At 38.9% G+C, this 20,352-nt stretch overlaps 1 protein-coding gene across 1 annotated transcript in view; it reads right to left on the bottom strand.

Moving 5' to 3' along the window:
* Positions 1-2,161: 2,161 nt before the first annotated feature.
* PNLIPRP3 (pancreatic lipase related protein 3) overlaps positions 2,162-20,352 on the bottom strand; it is a 35,525-nt gene continuing 17,334 nt past the window's right edge. Inside the window, exons 5-12 of the mRNA XM_003787332.2 lie at positions 18,127-18,235; positions 13,321-13,440; positions 13,083-13,205; positions 10,173-10,291; positions 7,118-7,250; positions 5,737-5,848; positions 2,796-2,960; positions 2,162-2,243 (exon numbers count right to left, since the gene is read on the bottom strand). Of these exons, the coding sequence (XP_003787380.1) occupies positions 2,162-2,243; positions 2,796-2,960; positions 5,737-5,848; positions 7,118-7,250; positions 10,173-10,291; positions 13,083-13,205; positions 13,321-13,440; positions 18,127-18,235 (963 nt within the window). The remainder of the gene's footprint in view (positions 2,244-2,795; positions 2,961-5,736; positions 5,849-7,117; positions 7,251-10,172; positions 10,292-13,082; positions 13,206-13,320; positions 13,441-18,126; positions 18,236-20,352) is intronic.

A 20,352-nucleotide genomic window follows, 5' to 3' on the forward strand; every position in this document is an offset into this window, starting at 1 on the left:
AAGACAAGGAGTTTCGGATATTAGGATGTTAAGTTTTGGATGTTGATAGACATATTTCCAAACTAAATTATCATGCCACCTAAGCTGGCCAGGAAGGGAAATGGGCTGGTAGCTTGGGAGGTTTCCAGAATGGAAAGGGTAATGGTCAGAAGTTTGAAGTTCTCAGAATGTCCCTGAGTAAGCCTGAAGGGGAGGCAGCTGTGATCAGAGAGGGAGACAGCCCGATCAGAGAGGGAGATAGCCCAATCAGCAAGTTCGGAGGTGGGCATTTGTGGGTGATGGCATGACAAGGTATGCAGGTTAGGTGAGGGCAGCCGTGAGTGGAGGAAGCAATTGGGTAATTGGAGTGGAAGTCATTTTCAGCATTCCATCAAGTTCACTCAAGAAGCTGAAGAATTCCCTAACAGTCTTTGCCCAAAAGTTGTAGGCCAGAATCACTATGCTATAATAATGCAGGCACTCAGAGGGAGAGAGAATCATTTTTTAAAGCTTTCCTAGGGAGCAACACATACAGAAAATAATGGTGTCACCTTGAACTTTTGGAATTCCTTTGCCTAGATAGCTCATGCACTATTTTTCATCTTCACAACATTCTTATAATGCAAAAAGGGGACAGATAAGAAGAACTATGGGACAGAGAGCCTATACTTTATTAAAATAAGGTTCTCAAGAGTTAATTGACTCTCATTTGTCTTTTCAAGTCTGGAAGGAACCAGCCTAGAGACCTCTTGGGCAAGGAGTCAGGCTAGGGCTCACAAAACCTACTGCTATGACCTGCTCCATCACTCTTCCTCCCAGTTGGCCAGCATGGGCTCAGGACAGCTGCTCTCCCAGAACAAATTCCCTCCCTTAGAGTCCTTGCTGACTCTGGCAACAGGGTCGGTGACGCAGTTACAGTATAGCTCAGTCCCTTTGACGGAGCCTGCTTACAGCCACCCCGTTCCTAGACTGGCCTAGTCCTAGGTCTGAATATGCCTGGTCACACTCATGCCAAATGTGCCCACATCTCCTTTTCTCCTCCACCCAGCTTTACGCTCCAATCTTCTTTTATCCCCTACTTGCACAATGGGAGAGAGTCACTGGCTTGCTTCTCTGCCTTCTGCCACAGCTCAGGTTTATTTATGGACATCCACAGATCTCTTCTTAAGGTTCAGTTGGCAGCGAGCCACCAAGGGGAACCAAGAAACCCTCTGCAGAGTACTTGTCATCATTTCTTTTCAACAATATTTATAACACAGTACTACAGGCTAAACACTGAGCCTAGTGATAAAAAACAGAGCAAATAAAAACATAAATCTTTCCCTTTCACTGGACAAGGACAACTGAATTAGAAGAGAAAGAAGCAAAATAAAGAAAATAAATAATTGATGCATTTAAATATTATAATATTGTTATTGTAAACACAAAGGGTCCATTCAGTGCTTTACTAATGAAATGCTGCCTTTAGGCTAAATACAAATTCTCAATAGAGCCTTCAAGACCAAGGAAGAGGAAAAATTCTCCTGTGGCAGAGGACTTCTGGAGGAAGGGCCACACCCCGGGCCGATGATCTCAAGGGCCCATTGCTAACCGAAGTACACAAAATAGATAAGCTCTAAAACCACTCTCACCTCATATACCTTGAAGACCAAGGAACACCTGGGAAATACTAGTTACTCTCATTAGTTTTAATTATTAATAGATAAATCCATGAACCCACAAGGTTATAATCTATCATTCATCATACACTGTGGTCATAATTTGTCTCAGCAAGATTTAACAATATAGTAAACATTTTTCATTTCAGAGCAATGATTATTCTACCTGGAAATATGCAAAATATATAATACTTTAAAAATTCAGCCAGCCAGAGGCTCATGCTTGCCCAGTGAGTTTCCACGGCCATACTTTTGTATCACTCATCTTATTCAGGGAAATTTCAATGTAGTTCTATTTTGTCACTGATACCCAGATTCCTATAGATCACAGAATTATTTTCAGCCCAGTCTGTTTTTAAGGTACATATGGACATTTATCAATGAGGTGAACATTCTGTACAGAGTCCCCCTCCCCTGGTCCCAGACAAACCTGTACTTTTCTGTCTCATTTACAAGGGCCAAGTTTGGTCTGGATATTGGGTGGGAGGACCTCTATTATTCACTGCTCTCACTAAATAAATCCATCAGCTCTGGGTCTGAGAAGAGCACGGTTTCAGGATCTGGGCAATATTAGGTCCCATAACATCCTGGCTACAGAAGGTAGATCTGAAAATTTTAAAGGAAAAAAATAAAAGAACTTTAATATGATTCCAGGGAGGAAAAAGACATTGGTAGATCTTTTGATTAAATGAGTAGTTATTATTTTGTACACACTTTTGCAATATAGTGTTGATTCTTAAGTAATTTCCCTCCTTTTTTTTTTGGAGACAGAGTCCTACTTTATCACTCTTGGTAGAATGCTGTGAAGTCACAGCTCACAGCAACCTCCAACTCCTGGGCTTAAGCAATTCTCTTGCCTCAGCCTCCTGAGTAGCTGGGACTACAGGTGCCTGCCACAATGCCCAGTTTTTTTGTTTTTGTTTTTTGCAGTTTGGCTGGGGCCGGGTTCAAACCCGCCACCCTTGGTATATAGGGCCGGCGCCCTACCCACTGAGCCACAGGTGCCACCCTAATTTCCCTTTCTTTAACAGCAAAATTTTAAGATGTGTCAATGTTTATACTAGTTGTAAATTTCAAATTATACATGGATTTAAACACCATTTATAAAATTTAAACTTAAACTACATTTGAAAACGAAAAGGAGAAAGGAAAACTTACTTATATCCATATTTTCCAGATGTATCTACCACCATTTCTGCTCCCAACTTATGAGAATGTTCAGACGAATGGTTTTTCCAAATGAACTCAATACTTGTGACGTTTCCAACATTAACATCAGTTTCAATTAATTTTGTGTAAGTCGTGCCTGGTTTAAGTTTTCCACTGTAAACAAAAATAACATTCATAAACTTGTACTGGGTATTCACGATGGTGAATGAAAGAAAACACATCTGAGTGTATACCAGGGAAGAGAAACTGATATTTGCTGGCATATAGTTGTAGGAGATTCATTCCTTCCATATCCGTCAGTAGTCCAGAAGAGCATGGTTCTGAAGTTTGAAAGAAGGGTGAGGTAAATGGAGAAAGCTTGGCCAGCTGATTTGTAAGGGATGCTTAGGAAGGCATTAACGTTATGAGTTCTCCATAGTGAAAGACCTGGTTATTTTATTTTATTTTATTTTATTTATTTTATTATTATTTTTTTGAGATAGTGTTTCACTCTGTCACCCTAGGTAGAATGCTATGGCATCATAGCTTACCTGAAACTCTTGGGCTCAAGAGATCCTCTTGCCTCAGCCTCCCCAGTGGCTGGAACTACAGGCACCTGTCACGACACCCTGCTAAAAGATCTGGTCTTGGCTTTGTAGTTTCAGAAATAAGATTGTACTAACACTGGAAAATCAAGAAACCATCAATGATGGACTAAATTTACACAAGACTGATCTATAAACTAGAATCCTGTTTATCAGTTGACAATGGGGAAATGCTTCTCATTTGTTAACCAGAATCCTCCCTACCATGTCCTGCTACCTTCTTTACCTGCATAAAAGGAACTGGGTATCCAAACTAGTGATCAAAAGATGTCTTGGTGATTGGGGCAACATAGCAGAAAGAGGTGGATTATGTCAAGGTAAAAGGCACATTCCATCCAAGGCAAAATGAAACCTTATAAAATGTTTCTTCCCTACAATGCAAAAAAAACCCCTCCTTTCTGTGGCTTCTGGCACCCCAACTAACATCTCTTACCCATATAAGGGTTCCCTGACTCCCATTTTCTATGTCCATTGATAACAATTCACCTTCTGATAATATAGTCCCTTGTTTGGCTGTGTCAGTAGCATACATTGAGCTATAGTTAGTGACTGCCTAAGCTACAGTCCAAACTGAACTTGTCCCACTATTGCTCCCTACTATATCACCTTGCCTTATTTTCTTCTTAACCTGTCACTATTCTTTTATTATTAACTTATTGTTTGTCTCTAACTGCAATATAAGCTCTGTGACAAAGGGCCTCTGTTTCTTCAGCAAGCAGAACTTACATGTTTGCTGAATGAATAAGCGAATGTTCTTATTCCTAGGGTCTGTCTTACTCTCTTACAAGTAGAATTCTTTAATTACCAGAGGGGAACTTTTCTTCCAAGTTCTTAAAGGTAATCATTCTGTCATTCCATGAACTGCCTTCACTAGACACCCAGACAATGCAGCCAGTCCTTCATGAAAGCATCATTGGAAACTCAATTAACTAAGTTACAACCTAAGGTGAAGCAGGACAAGAATAAGAATAGGCCAGCATACAAATTCAGTTAGCTGACTTCATTACAAGACAAGAAATTTTCTGTAAATTTTAATGCTTAATTGTTCTTAAAAGAGGGATGGGCAGCTTTGTGACAATATTTCAAACAGCTTCTTTAGACATTACTGAAAGAACAGAGATATGGAAACACTCCCACACATAGAAAAGAAGCACAAACTACATATCATTTACATCTGCCCCATGCCAGGTGCCTTTGTGCAGGGCACAAACCACACAGCCACACCCAGTGTCCTGTGAGCCTCTTGAACTGTTCTCAGAGGGATGCTTAATGGAGCATGAAGAACAAGTAGAAATGAAATATGCAAAGACAGGGAAAAGTGTCTGGAACAAAGGAACGGCATGGGTGAAGTCCAGAAGAACAAGAGGGTGGGATCTGTTTAATGCTGGGTAGTGTGAACAGTCAACGGGCAGTTCAATAACCTCATTGAACTGAGGTGAACGAAGCCAAATGATGGGCTATGCGGCTAGAAAGCTGGGCAGGAGCCTGGGCACCCCAAGATCTGGATAATCACTAACTTATGCTTATAGGCAATTACTCAGGCAAGATGATGTGCAGAAACTCTGCTGGTGATTAAACTGATATATTTCAATGGGCAAAATAACCCCCAAATCTTTGCTTTTCATGTCTGGGCCCAGTATCTGAAGATAATGGAAATCATCATAAGGATAAAACACCTAATCCATTCATCTGTTTGCAAAAGGGCAGTGGCTAATTAGTATGTATAATGTTAATTTTGAAATAAATTACAGAATTAAACAATGGAAATAAAATATGTAATACAGAAATGCTAAGGCTGATCAAATAAAAGATTAAGGAAAACTCAAGCTAAAAGGAGACTTTAGCAAAAGATACACAGTGAACATCTGTACTCATCATTCTGCCCTTTGATTGTCGTGACACACACAGCCCGTATCTGAGGGCACCACTTAGAAAGCCTACTAGAAATTGAGCAATTGATATAAATGTCCTATTTCAAAAGTAATTCATGGCTTTTAAAGATGAAAAATACATGCTTAAATTTGTATAATATTAAATGGACCAGATTAAAAATACATCATGTGTACTCTGCTGTCAATTGTTCCCATTGCTTTGTCATCTAGATTTGCACTTTCCTGTCATCATTTCCTAATATTTTTTGCTTCTAGCTGGAAGTGGAGAGAAAATGGATATTATGATTTCTACTTTATATCCAGAAAGGATGAAAGAAAAAGAAAAGTTAAAGATAACAAGGCAGCCCAGGTATTATAAGAAAAGAAAAGATTGCACAGCTCAATAAACCGGTCAAATTGAGCACGACTGAACCCCTGTCCCCGTGGGAGGCGCCCCGTCCTCACTCTGCCTACCTGGCAATTGCAAACTCCCCTGCTTTCCCAGTGGTCCCGCCTACATGGAGAAATATGGTCCCTTCTGAGATTTCACTTCCACGGAGATTTACAGACAATCTGTGCATCCAACCTGGAAATAAAAGAAACAAGAAAAGAAAGGAAGAGAGAGTTAAAAATACATGCAAGAAGCATGACACCCTGGGCCCGTTAGTGTAAATATAACTTGCAGGGTTGTGTTTGGACAGTGTTGTACATATTCATGCAAAAATACAGTGAGCGTGGCAAAAAACTACATTTAAAAATACACATTAAGCAGAACTACAACAGGGACTTCACCTAACGAATGCAAACATTGTAACCTAATCTTATGAACCCTCATATTAACCTGAAATTTTTAAAAAAATCTTCTAAAAAATGAAATAAAAATACATATTAAGGTTCACATTTTAATTTTCAGAATCAAATAACTTAATGATATTTTAAAAAGAAAATTCTTTAATTATTCAGGCATTTTTAAATGACTTTTTAAAATAGAAGTTGAATGTCTTCTCCTATTTCCTTTGCATGTATACTTTTTTATGGCCAAGATTTTATTTGCCATAGTTTGACAACTAGTTAAAAAAAAAAAAAATCTAGAAGACCTATTGCTCAAGAAGGTGTATGCTTTTATAATCACTTAGAGGTCCCCTCTAATCCATATAGCAACTACAGCGATTTATTAAGAAACCAGTCTGGGGCGGCGCCTGTGGCTCAAAGGAGTAGGGCGCTGGCCCCATATGCTGGAGGTGGCAGGTTCAAACCCAGCCCTGGCCAAAAACTGCAAAAAAAAAGAAAAAAGAAAAAGAAACCAGTCTGGTAACCTTAAATACCCTTCAATGGCTCTGTATTCACCCAGAGATAAGCCCAAACTCTCTACATAAAGCACAAGGCCTCCCTTTACTATCTGACCCAGTGTGGCTCTCCCACCCTTCTCCTGTTCTGTCTTCCTGGTCTCTACAATCCTGGCGGGGGCCTCTTTCAGTTTCTTTTCTCTTTTACTTCCAGGAATTTACACATATAGTTCCTCCTGCCCAGAACACTCCCATTTCCTGCTCCCTCTTACTTATCTTTCGGGAGTCAGACTAGAAATCACTTTCCCTCAAAAGGCTCCAAGACTTTTCCGCTCTTCACGTATCTTGACTGTGTCCCGACAGAAAGTGTATTACTTGGGATTGAGACCGACTTCACTTGCTGTCTTCTCCACTAGCCTAAATATAATGAAGGTCCTCACTGCATTCGTCTTCACTGCAACCCCAGCCTGGCCCAATGCCCAGTTGTTTAGTAGACACAATAAAAACTGTTGAATTTTTAAAGCTAAGTACCTTAAAGCATTACAATAAAACCTAGCCATAATACTTACGGGCAAATGGGGAATGAGACCCAGTGTTTAAAAAATAATATGATGTATTAGTCTTCATATTTTTAAGGTGAAATCTATCAGCAAAATGACCCATTGTTGGGCAACCTTCTTTGGGACAATGGAAGCAATTTCCCTGGTGACAGAAAATAAGACGTAGTTACTGATATGGTTAGAAATGTTGCCCTTTGATAAACTCATGATATATAATTAAATGATAATAAATCTTCAGAATCTAAATAAAGTATGCATTAAAAAATTACTAAATTGCCTAATAGGCCACAATGCCTGTTTTTAAAAACAAAACAAAACAAAAGCAATTAAAGGGAAAAGGAAAAACTGTCTATTAGAAAAATGGGTACACACTATGAATAGACAATCTCAGAAGAGTAAACTCAGACAGTTAATAACTGTGTAAAAAGATGCTCAGTCTTACTCGTTATCAGGGATATGCTAAAAAGATACAATATCATATTCAGCAGACTTGCAAAAATTAAAACAATTGGCAATAGCAAGCACATGGAGTTGAGGAATTCACATTTTCTTCTGAGGGGAATATAAACTGTGTCAAAAATAAAATCAGTTCAAACATTTAAATTTTAAAAAAGCTTTTTGTGCATACAAAGGAACACTTCTTGAACCAGGAGACCCTGAGCTGAAAACAGTTCAGAAGCCCCCTTTGTCGCAGTCACAGCAGTTTGTAAAGCGTTGGGAAGGAAGTGTGTGGACCATTTTTGTGATTGGCTACTATACAGTAACATTCTTTTTTAGGGCAAGCAGAGCTGTTCAGGATGATTTTTCTATAGCTGATTGGTTTAATTTCACAGAATCATGCTGGCAAGGAGGTCAAACTTCTGTGTTTTGTTGATGATTAAAGCTAGTGTTTCAGGGAAATCAGAATGACTTAAGTTTTTGACTACGTGGTTATGGGCAGAACTATGGTTTTTATTTTTATTTTTCTTTAACAATTGATATTTTTGACAGCAATTTGGCAATGTGTAATACAAATGGACATTCACATATGTGCTTTGATAATTTCATTTCTGTGAGATGCCATAAAGAAACTTCCATTCAAGTACATAAGAAGACAAACAAGGAGATGCGTGTGGCAGAATTGCATTAACAGAAACTGGAAACAACCCAAACTCACATTAGTAGGGGAATGAATAAACTGTGGCAGATTCCTACAAAATAAATACATTAGATCCATATCTATCAACACAGATCTCAAATTTTAAAATTTAATGAAGACAGCTTTAATGAAAGGCACTTATAGTAAGATGCCACTTACTTGATATACACCAAATACATTTCAAATAAGGTACTTCAATTCTATAATTTTATCTGTACACTTTAAACTCTAATGCAAACCTAACAAAATGTTAACTTTTCAGCAATCTGGGTATCAGTGTTCGAGTATTTGCTATTTTAGGCTTTGAACTTAATAGTTTAAAAGTTTAATTTAATAAACCATGGATACTTAGGCTGAGACTATAGTAACATGTCCCATTTAAAAGTCCATTTTTAACGAAAGAAAATTCTAATAAAATAGTAGGAGCTCATATTTACCGAGAGCTTGCTAGATGCCAGGCACTGTTCAAGTTTATGTGCAGTTAACTCAGTGCTCACTAACCCCCTCACTGCATTTTTGTTCTCCCTGTCTTACAGATGAGGGAACGGTGGTGCAGAGAAGTCAATCTGTCCAGTGTTGCTCATCCAATAACTGATAAAGGTGAGTGGCCTGGCACCAGGACTCCTTCCAATTTAATTTAAAAAATTAAGAGACAGGGTCTCATTACATTGCCCAGGCTAGAATGCAGTCACTATTCACAGGCATTATCCACTGCAGCCTGCAGCCTTGAACTCCTGGGCACAAGGGATCCACCTGTCTCAGTCTCTTGAGTAGCTGAGACTATAGGCACACATCACTGTGCCCACTTCTAAATAATTTCATTTAATTGTATGACTATCTGGGTAAAATACATAAAATATGTCAAGGAAATGGCCTCATTCTCTATAGTTTGTAAACAAAATTAGCATCCAAGTGGCATGAGCCAGCTCCTAAGGGTGCCCCAACCCTGCAGAGTAACCCCCTATCTCTGAATATACAATGACTCCACAGGCCTGCTCCACCAGAATAAAATGCCAGGATCCCTTAGCCAGCTCAGACCAGTAGCCATGGCAGGAAGATGGGAGAGGTAGAGAAGAGAGAGATTATGTGGGAAACTCCAGCGTCTGGCTGCCAAGCTTTCTAAGAACAGTATGCAACTGGAAGATGGACTGTGTGTGCCCACGCCATGCTCTGCAGCAGGAGAGAAATGCTTATTCCTGTCCCAACCCCACACGTGCTCACAAAATGCTGCTACTTACAATAAACTTCCAACTGGAAAGCCCAGCGGATAAAACAGGGGATTAGATCTCTAAAGCACAAGAATAAAAATCTTTTCTATATCCCACTACAAAATAGATTTTCTTTCTCCTTTTCATCGTGATAACCAAATGAAAAATACATTTAGCTCAGATCTGGCACTGCGTGCTTTATGACTCAAGCAAAATCAGATTTGGTACTTTGTCACATATTGATCAGTGTGGAGATGCTGTGTGCTACTTGTGCCTTAGTTCTACTCTGTATGAATAATTAAATTTTAATAAAATAATTTTCATGTTCCTAGTAAACAGTAATATGTTTGGTTGTAGCTATTGATTGATTCAGGTTTCTCGGGGCATCTTTGAAGATGACATTTAAAATATGTATGCAGAAAACATTTGGTCCTGGACTTATGCCTGTTACACAGTAGCATCTAATTACTGCATAACAAATGGTCAAAGAAGCAAAATTGGATATGATCTTCAAAAGACCTGAAACAACCTGAATACAAATAGCTCGTTTAGTAATTCCAACCCTCCAGCAGTCCCAGCTACTGTTCAGTGCTCAGCAGAGAAACAATCCATTATTTTCCCAAATGGCAGATGTGTGTTTTGCCACCTACGTAAAGTCCTAACGTTTAGCTAGCTGACCATGTTTCTAGTTAAATTTCAAACAAAATGTTTTACTTACTGCTTTAAATGATTTGTAGGATCTACAAGGATAAGCAATGAATGAGTCAGGGTTGAGAATGCTTTCGACATAAAAGAGATGACTCTGGGCATGGCTGCATTCAAGGAAGGAAATAGCTTCTGTGAAAACAATTGTAATTAACTGACAGCAATTAATTGATAACTGAAGAAATGAACCATTTCCTACAAAGAAATGACAGTTTCTTATATTTTCTTTGGAACAAACAATTTCTCATATGATTCGAAAGGGACATTCAAGCAAGGTAAAGAAATAAAAGATGACCTTGTGCTTTGATACCAATATCCTGAAATACTTTCTGGGCTCTCTGACAAAGTATCCTTGTACCCACAGCATATATCAAGTCTCTGTTTCTGTTTCTGCAGGAAGGACTGACTGCCCTTCCATTCAACCACAAAACAGACAGCAACATTAACCAGTGCTGACTTAGAGATGTGAAAGAGGGAGGGTATTATTAAGAATGCCAAAGATAAAAGTAATTTGCCATGGTCAAGCATGACATTATTGCCCTCTGTAGTCAGGATTACTGCAATAACAAATACGATAGATCTAAATACATCTGTACATTTTGAAGTTTTCATGGCATTTTAGTCACATGATTTCTCTCTCATAACGTTTTTACTAAATAGTATGGACTATTCTTCCCAATGAGCTACCAAGCTTAGCTGATCTTGAGAAACCAGATTTTGGATTTAGTACATGTAATAATTACTCTATAATAATGGACTACAATGAATAACTACCCCCTCAGCCTCCCCTATATGCAATATCAGGTTATCATTTCTCCTCTCAAGAGATGGAGCCTACTTTTCATCTTCCTAGATTGTGAGCTGATCTTATGATTTGCTTTGACTAATGGAACATGGAAGAATTGACAATTTTCAAGTTTTAGGCCCTCAGTCTCAAGAGGCTTTCCAGCACCTACTCTTGCTCCCTGGGAACCCACTTACATTAAGAAATCCAGGCTAACTGGTTTGGAAGGTCATCTTGATGGTTCCCACCCACCTTGGCCTGGGCCAGCCCCAGGATGTATGTAGTGCCCTGGATTACCCCACCAATACCCCACAAAGCAGTCTCACCAGAACTCTGAATTACAAACCCTCTGAACCTGGGCAGGAAAATAATTGCTCTTTTAAGAAGCCGTGGTTTGTGATGAAATAGATAACTGAGACAGCATAATTTCAGAAATGTAATATAGTCAGCAGAGATCAATAGCTGGCATTGTCCTTTTTCTTAAACAAAGATTTCTCCTAAATTAGGTTTCTATAAATCTATAGATTTATATTCACAATTAATTGTGATTTAGACAAGATGGTTTGTTAGAATATAGTGAACTATTAATTTTAAAAGTAATGGTTCTTAGTAATAAATACAGTGTAAGATATCTTAAAGTCTTAAAAGTCATCTGAAGACTTAATGTGAATGATAAATGTACTTTTAATATAATGAATTTGCAGGAAATCTTGTAATGTTTCAAAATGATAGCTTATGATAAATGTATGTTTTACTTGAATTATATAGAATTTATATGATTTGTGTATAACACTTATACAGTTACATAAAGAAGTCTTTTGATCTATATTTTATCTTAATAGAGAGGATTTAAAGCCGTAATATTAAAAATAATGCAAGAAATAAGTTTTATAATGGACCTTTTTGTAAGCATTTTGCTTATTTGTACTAGGTGAAATTGATTTTAATTCTTATTCGAGTGCCTAGATTCACCAGTAGCAGTTTTTTAAGCAGACATTACAAGTAGATACCTCTTATGACATTTATTCTTTCAACATGACTATTAAAACCTTGGAAATTATCCCTGGAGAGATAGAAACTTGAGATACTGTCAATGTTATGATCTGTGTATCTTTCCTCTAAAACAGACAAATGAATGACCAAATAATTTCATCATCTAGATATGCTACCTATGTGGGATCAACTGGTGAAGTATTTAAAATCATCCAGATACTTACTATCATGTCATAATATATTATATTATTATGAATTCTTATATATTATGTGTGATATGTTTAATTTTTTACATTATGATGAAATGTAAAGATAGAGAAGAATAGAATTCCCTAATAATAACTTCTTGGTGCCTTAAACATAACTAAATGCCCTATAGATATTATTATTATTGGAAACTACTACAAAAGGTTAGATACCATCTGTAATTACAAAATCCAGAGTGATTCTGTTAAATGAAACTGATGATGTTTCTCCTCTACTGAAAACCCTCCCATGGTTTCCATCTCACTTGAAGTCTTTCCTATAATCCATCAGGTCCTGTGTTAACTCCCTCTGCCCCATTCCCTCTCCAACCTATGCCCTACTGCCCTCCTCTCTTCCACTTCTTTCCAGTCACAGTCTTGTCTCAGGCCTTTTACGCTCTGCTCCTCCCTTGCCTTGGAATGCCTTTCCCCCGGCACCCATATGGTTACCCTTGTTGGTGATCTTTTTGGTAAGAACTCCCTTTCTACCCTATTAGAATCTCCTTCCCCCACTTTACCTCCACTGTCACCAACACATTGTATTCCCCTTCCATGCTTTATTTTGTCTCCTTAGCATTTATCCCTATATGGCACAGAGGAAGCACTCCATACACATTTGTGGAATGAATTACACAACTTCTTTGTTTATACTGAGTGACTACGATATGCTAGACATTGTGTAAGGCATTGGGGTAACTTAGACATGGTGCCTGGTCTTGCAAATCTCACAACCAGTGGGAGAACCTCATAACATGTGACCATGTTCGGGGCAAAAATATATTTTATATGTATATTATATATAAAATAATAGAAATCCCAACTTTTATATACCAAAGGACACAAATCCCATCTGAGAGCCGAGTGAACATACTCAGCAGCATTCATAAAAACAAGTATTTACCTTCCTTATAAGCATTGAAATCAAATTTAAATAAAGGCATAGTTAAGTTCTCACATCCTGGCATGTGCTTCCCCCCATTTGGGTAAAAGTCAAGGTGACCACAAGCATCAGTAGTTCCGAAACCTGAAATAGACCAAAACAGGGTTATGCTTTCAAAAATCTCCTCTGTGCTTCAATGCAGTTTCTGTTTCTGTTAAAAACAAAAACAACAAAAAAACAAACAAAAAAAAAACCCTACCAAGCTCAAAGAGGATGCGAGCTGCATTTGTATGAATAACATCCACAAAGCTGGCATCCGAGGGGTCTAGCCTGACTTCCTTTGGAGTGTTGTGGAAAAATGGCCCAGACGGATCCAACCCTAGAGAAAGCACAATGTCAATAAACCAAGATGTGTTCTATGGAAGAGTGTCTTGAAAAGTGCTATTATTTTGGAACCATAGATGGTGAAGACAAGGTATCCTTTCTAACATGACATGTATGTGATATTGGTCAAATATCATTCAGGACAATGCACATAAACTGAATCTATTAATGCCAGGTCTATCTATAGGGTGGACATGAAGTTATTATGCAATGTCAGGTGCCTATACGTAAGGAAGGCTATGTCAAAGCAGCTTTTGAGAAAGACTCAGAAAAATCACAGTGGCTTTTCTAGAGCCTATATATGGAATACTACATATACAATAAGGCTATGGATTATGGAAGATCTTGAAAAGCAATATATATAGGCAAAAATAAGAAATTAAAAAAACAAAGGCTCTTAAATATGTAAAAATGAATTTACAGGCTAGTGCAGTGCCCAGGCCTGTAATTCTAGGCAGTAGGTTGAAGCAGGAAGATTGCTTGAAGCCACAAGTTTGAGACCAGCCTGGGCAACACAGTGAGACCACAAAAGTCTACAAAAAGTAGAAAAATGAGCCAGCATGGTTGTGCACACCTGTAGTCCCAGCTACTTGGGAGGCTGAGATGGGAAGATCGCTGACGCCCAGGAGTTCAAGGCTGCAATGAACTATTATTGCACCACTGCACTCCAGACTCTAGTTTGGGCAACAGAGTGAGACCCCCTCTCTTAAAAACAAAACAAAACAAAACAAAACAAAACAAAGCAATGCAATTAAAATAGTAGAGTCATTGTCCTTAGGCTCACTTGGTTTTATTTCATAATAATACAGATGAAAAATTTGAAGCCCAGAAATACAGAGTGACTTGACAAAGTCATCCACATGTTCCAGGCAAACTGAACTAAGAGGCCAGTTGCCCAGCCTTCCAGCCCCTGGCTTCATGTTTCAGTGTTTAGTAAAATACAGGTATGAAAGCTGGAAGTCTTGAAAACCTTATGATCATTCACATATCCACTCATTTCCAGATTTACCAATTGTTTATCAAGCATATTATTATGTGCCAAGGACTTGGTACAGTACCCAGGTAAAAGGGATAGACTTCGCCTTCTCTTCAAGGGGCTTTCCATTTGGTGGGGGAAGGCACCCCAATCCAGTATGCCCAGGGCAGAGGCACAGGTGAACACAGGATTTATGAAAGCACAGAAAAGTGGCGTATAACCTGGTCATGGGTAATTGGAACATGCTTCTGCTGGGGATAGGAAATATAAGCAGAAATCTGAGGGACTTGAAGAGTCAGCCAGGGTAGAGATGGGGGTAGGCACCCAGGGGAGGACGCAGAATGCCCACATCTAGGTTAGAGAGCTAAGCATGTTTGGGAAACTGTAACTAGTTTGCTAAGGCGGGTGTCCAGAGTTTTGGAATTTGGTGAAAGATGAAGATACCATTGCAAGTAAGAGCCACATGTCATCTCAGCCAGGTCAAGGAATTTGAACATGATCTGGTTGACAATGGGAAGCTGCTACCAAGTTTTCAGGGGAGGGAGATTTATGATCAGATTTATATTTTAGCAAAATATCTTTGCTACAACGTGGAGACTGGGGACTGGGTGGAAAGGACTCAGAGCAGTGCTGCAGCTGACCCCTCTGGGAATGCGGCATGACCAAGAGATGAATGTTTGTGCTGCAGTCATGGGGTGTTTATGGCCTCAGCTCACTTAGTTTGCCATAGGATTTGTGTGTGTTTATTTTCCTGACTAATATAATCATTAACAGAGAGATTATAGAGTGAGAAGAGGAGAGGGCAGGATGCTTAGGATGAGACCTTGAAGAACATCAACAAGTCAGGGAAGGCAGAAGGAAAGGAACTCATGAAGAAGCCTGGAGAGAAGAAAGGCACCCAGGAAGATGTGGAACCACAGACGCTAAGAGGAAGGAGAGAGCATCTCAGCCAATGAGGGGCTGGGGGGGCTGGGGCATCAGCCAGGTCACAGTCTGCAGAAGGGTCAAATACAATTAAGACTTAATGTTCAACTCCAGGAAGATTTTTTTCTTTCTTTTGTCAGTATGATTACACACACTTATGATGTCAGGATCCCTGGAGAGAAACATTCAAATATAGGTACACTGGTTGGAGGAAGAGGCAATCAGATAGTCTTAATAAAAAGGACAACCAGTCCTTCTAAGAGGTAGGTAGGGAAGATGGAACACTGGCTTTGTGGTTCAAGGATATCTCAGGAGAAAAGTCTAAAGAAGAGAAGAGAACTATTAGGTTCAACCTATTAACTGTTTCTAGGGAGGGAGACTTAACCCCACTACATGGGTGAGAATTTGCCATTCAGGACCTGAGTTTATTAACATGTGTGCATTTGGATGTTACGTGTATATCAGTAAAGAGTGAGTAATTTACCCTCAAATAGGGAAAACATAGATAAAAGGAAAACAAATACTGAATCAGTGGAGTAACCCCCTAACTAGGGTCATTCGTGACAAGTACTTTCCTTCTATACACAATTACCAAAAACATAGAAACTTACACACGTCCTTAACGGGTTATATCAATTTTGTTTTTATCTGGTGTATTATAAAGCTAAAATCTGTTGTTGAGGTCTCAGTTCTTTTGTTACTCAAGGAACATGATTCCTCAAAAACTAATTATACTGAGAAATATAGATCGTAATATCTAAATCACATAAAATTCTTTGGACATTCAGAGAGTGTTTAAAGATCTGTTTGTTTACCCAATTACTAGGGTAATTTACCTGATGAAAAATAAGGGAGCTAAATTGTATCAGATTTTTGGAAGAAAAATTAATAAAAACAAAATCTCTTTAAATTTGCTGTAGCTCAGTGTGAATTTTAAATACACATGTGGCTGTGTTCTTCCTTTTAATTTAGACTGAGCTGTCTCACAGCCTGCATGGGTCACATGAGATTCCATCCTCAAAAGTTGAACTCATTTCTTCTTTCCCTTGACCTTGAAAACTGAGAGCAAAGGGGAATTTTTGCCACCCAATGACTTCATCATAAAAATATAATTTTTGTTATTTGACTAACTATAGTGATAGTGGTGGCAGGTGAGGGGCAATTGGGAGCAGAGAGGTAGGAGATGAGAGAAACTTACAGCAGGAACAAGCCCGTTATATCAAGAGACTGCAGAGGCAAAATACTTTAAATTCCAAACTGGGATTTGGAATTCTTAACTACTTGAAAACAAATCTAGAGTGAAATTTGAATTTAAAGCATGTGTGTGTTTGTGTACAGAGAATGGCAGTTTAACAAACAAAAAATGTGCACCAACTGTATACCAGGCCTGGAGGCAGTGGGGAAAATAACAACACATAAATAATTATAAGACTATGTGACATCTTATTTGTATTTTCAAATATAATACAGGCATATTTCAAGGGGTATAGGAAACACAGAATATTAATTCTGTCTCAGCAAGAAACATTTGAAAGGAATATTTCAAAATTAACAGTGGGTATCCAGGAAGAGAGGCAACAGCATGTGCAAAGGCACAGGACATGAAAAATACGATGAGACGTGACTCAGTTACAAGACAAGCTAAGAAGCTTGAAGGAAAAGAAAATCCTGAGAGCTTTTGAGCAGTGGAGTGGCATGGCTGGCAGTATTGGTGCAAACCGGGGCCGGGTACCCAGTGGGGTCAAGGCCAAAACACAGGCAAGAGGTGGAGAGGGACTAAGCAAGGACAACGACCAGAGGATGGAGAGGTAGAAAGCAGATGAAGGAGACACAGGACTTGCTGACTGATGGTCGGTGGGGGACGCAGGCAGGGGAGAGCCCAGCTTAGCCTGTTGGTGATGGAACCGATGTTTTGATCTCCAACCATCTTATTCAATTGGTTTGAAAATCTGAGTGCAGGGGAAAGACATGATCAATTATCATATGTGAAAAGCCAATTCATGGTTTACACTTTGCAACTTACTTCTAGAATTAATAGTATATGCAGGGGTAATATTAAAAGCTTTAACAACTGGATGAGCTGCAATCCAGGTGTGTCATGAATGTCCTTCCAAGATAATCGGTGGGAATCAAACTATTACGTTTAACTTTTTATTAATATATTATAGCTACACATATTGTGGGGGTATATGTGGTATTTTTACACACATATCCAGTGTGTAATGATCAAATCAAGGTAACTGGGATATTCATCACCACAAACATTTATCTTTTTTGTGTGTGTTAAAAAAAATCACAATTCTTCTTTTGTAGCTGTTCTGAAATATAAAGCAAATTACTAACTGTAATTTCCCTACTGTACTACCAAATACTAGAACTTACTCTCCTATCTCACTGCACTTTTGTGCATATTAACCAACTTCTCTTCCCCTTCTCTCTCCGTGATTCCCTTTCCAGCCTCTGGTAACAACCATTTTACTCTCTACCTCCACGTCAAAGTCATTTTTTGTATCAGCAGCACAGAATTTTAAAGCATGAACTCTGTCACAGTTCACTGAATCATTCCTATACAGGTGGGACATCATATCGTTTCTGTCACTTTCCCACCACAAACAGTGCAGCAGTGACACTCTGGAACCAGTATTCATACTCATGCTTTGAAAACAGTTCCATGTTTTATTTTGGATGAGTCACATTCAGTATTTTACATTTCCTCCTACTGCTTTATTGGCAGTTCAGATACTTGTGTGTAAACAAAGCCCAACTCCAGGGCATGCTTACCTGTTATTCTTCCAAGGCCTGGTACCCTCGACCCAGCATCTCCAGCCAGATGTGCTCCCAAGCTGTGGCCAATCAAGTGCACTTTAGAAGGGGAATATCCAAATTGTTTCTGAAAGGATTGTTTTAAAGGAAAACAATTGGGATTTTAAATCAGAGAAAAGCTTGATAACTAGGATCTACAGAGAACTCAAATTATAAACATAAGAATAGCCAACAATTCCTTATATCACTGGGCAAGAGAAATGAATAGAACTTTCTCTAAAGAAGACAGATGAATGGCTAACAAACTTTCAAAAAAAAATGCTCAGCGTCCCTAATTATTAGAGAAAAGAAAATCAAAACCACCCTGAGATACCATCTAACCCCAGTGAGAATGGCTCACATCACAAAGTCTCAAAACTGCAGATGCTGGTGTGGACGTGGAGAGAAGGGAAAACTTTTACACTGCTGGTGAGACAGCAGCAAACTAATACAACCTTTTTGGAAGGAAGTGTGGAGAATCCTCAAAGAACTCAAACTAGACCTCCCATTTGATCCTGCAATCCCATTACTGGGCATCTATGCAGAAGAAAAAAAAAATCCTTTTACCACAGGGACACTTGCACTAGACTGTTTATTGCAGCTCAATTTACAATTGCCAAAATGTGCAAACAGCCTAAATGCCCACCAGCCCAGGAATGGATTAACAAGCTGTGGTATATGTATACCATGGAATACTATTCAGCCACTAAAAAAGATGGAGCCTTTACATCCTTTGTATTAACCTGAATGGAAGTGGAACACATTATTCTTAGTAAAGCATCACAAGAAGGGAGAAGCAAGAATCCTACGTGCATCAGAGGGGCCCAGAAGAATGGCCTCTATTGGAGCTCTCCTCGTGTGCTAAGGAGCTGGCCTCCTGGTCTGTGGCAATGAGAGAACAGCCCCAGCAGCTTTATCTGCGGCTTGCAGATCCTTGCCTGTCCTTTCTGAGGCCAACCCTTTCAGCTAGTCCACACCTACACTGTTAGCTATCTTGCTGCATCTGCCTCCTCCAGGCTAAGACAACGCCTGGAAATACCTGGGACAATTTTGGTCTTAAAAAAAGAGCTTTTAAGAATAGTCACAAACTCAAAGAACTCAGTAGCAAGAAAACAAATAACCCAATTAAAAAATGAGCAAAGGACTTGAAAAGATAATTTTCAAAGAAGGCATACAAATTATCACCAGCTTATGAAAAAAATCATTAAAATCAGGGAAATATAAATTAAAAGCACAATGAGATATCAGCTTAGGCCTGTTAGAAAGGCTATCATCAAAAGAAAATTGATGATATATGTTGACTAGGATGTGGAAAAAAGGGAAACTTTGTATACTCTTGGGGGGAATATAAATTAGCATAGCCATTATGAAAAACAGTATGGAGACATTTCTCAAAAAAGTAAACACAGTTGAGCACAATGGCTCCTGGCTGTAATCCCAGCACTTTGGAAGGCTAAGGTAGGAGGATTGTGGGGGGGCTAGACATTTGAGACCAGCCTGGGCAATACAGTGAGATCACATCTCTAAAAAGCAATTACCTGGGTATAGTGACATGTGCCTACAGTGCAAGTTACTTGGGAGGCTGAGGCAGGAGGCTGATTGCTTGAGCCCAGGAGTTTGAGGCTGCAGTGAGCTATGATCATGTCACTGCACTCTAGCCTGGGTGTCTTAAAAAAATTAAAAATAGAACCTCCATGTGATCCTCTCCTGGGAATATATATATAAAGTGATTGAAATCACTATGTTGAGGAGATACCTGCACCCTTATATTTACTGCAACATCATTCATAATAGCCAAGATACAGAATCAACTTAAGTGTCCATCAACGGATAGTGAATAAATAAAATGTAGTACTCATAAGCAATGCCTGAGGAAAAAAAGAAGCAAATTCTATCATTTGTGACAGCATGGATGGACCTGGAGGACATCATGTAATAAGTGACATAAGCCAGGCACAGAGAGCCAAATACTGCATAATCTCACTTATATGTAGAATTCTAAAAAGTAATCTAAGTAGAGGGTAAATGGTGGTTACCACAGGCTGAGGGGTAGGGTGGGGAGAACTGACCAAAGGGGACATAATTGCAGGTAGACAGGAATTTATCTTCTCTGTTGTTCATCCTTTCTACTGTTTTTCTATTCTCTATTTTGTTTATTTCTGCTCAAATTTTTATTTCCTTCTGCTAACCTTAGGGTAAGTTTTT

The sequence above is a fragment of the Otolemur garnettii genome, unplaced genomic scaffold, assembly GCF_000181295.1.
Source record: "Otolemur garnettii isolate 467f Iridium unplaced genomic scaffold, OtoGar3 scaffold00021, whole genome shotgun sequence".
Lineage (NCBI taxonomy): Eukaryota > Metazoa > Chordata > Mammalia > Primates > Galagidae > Otolemur > Otolemur garnettii.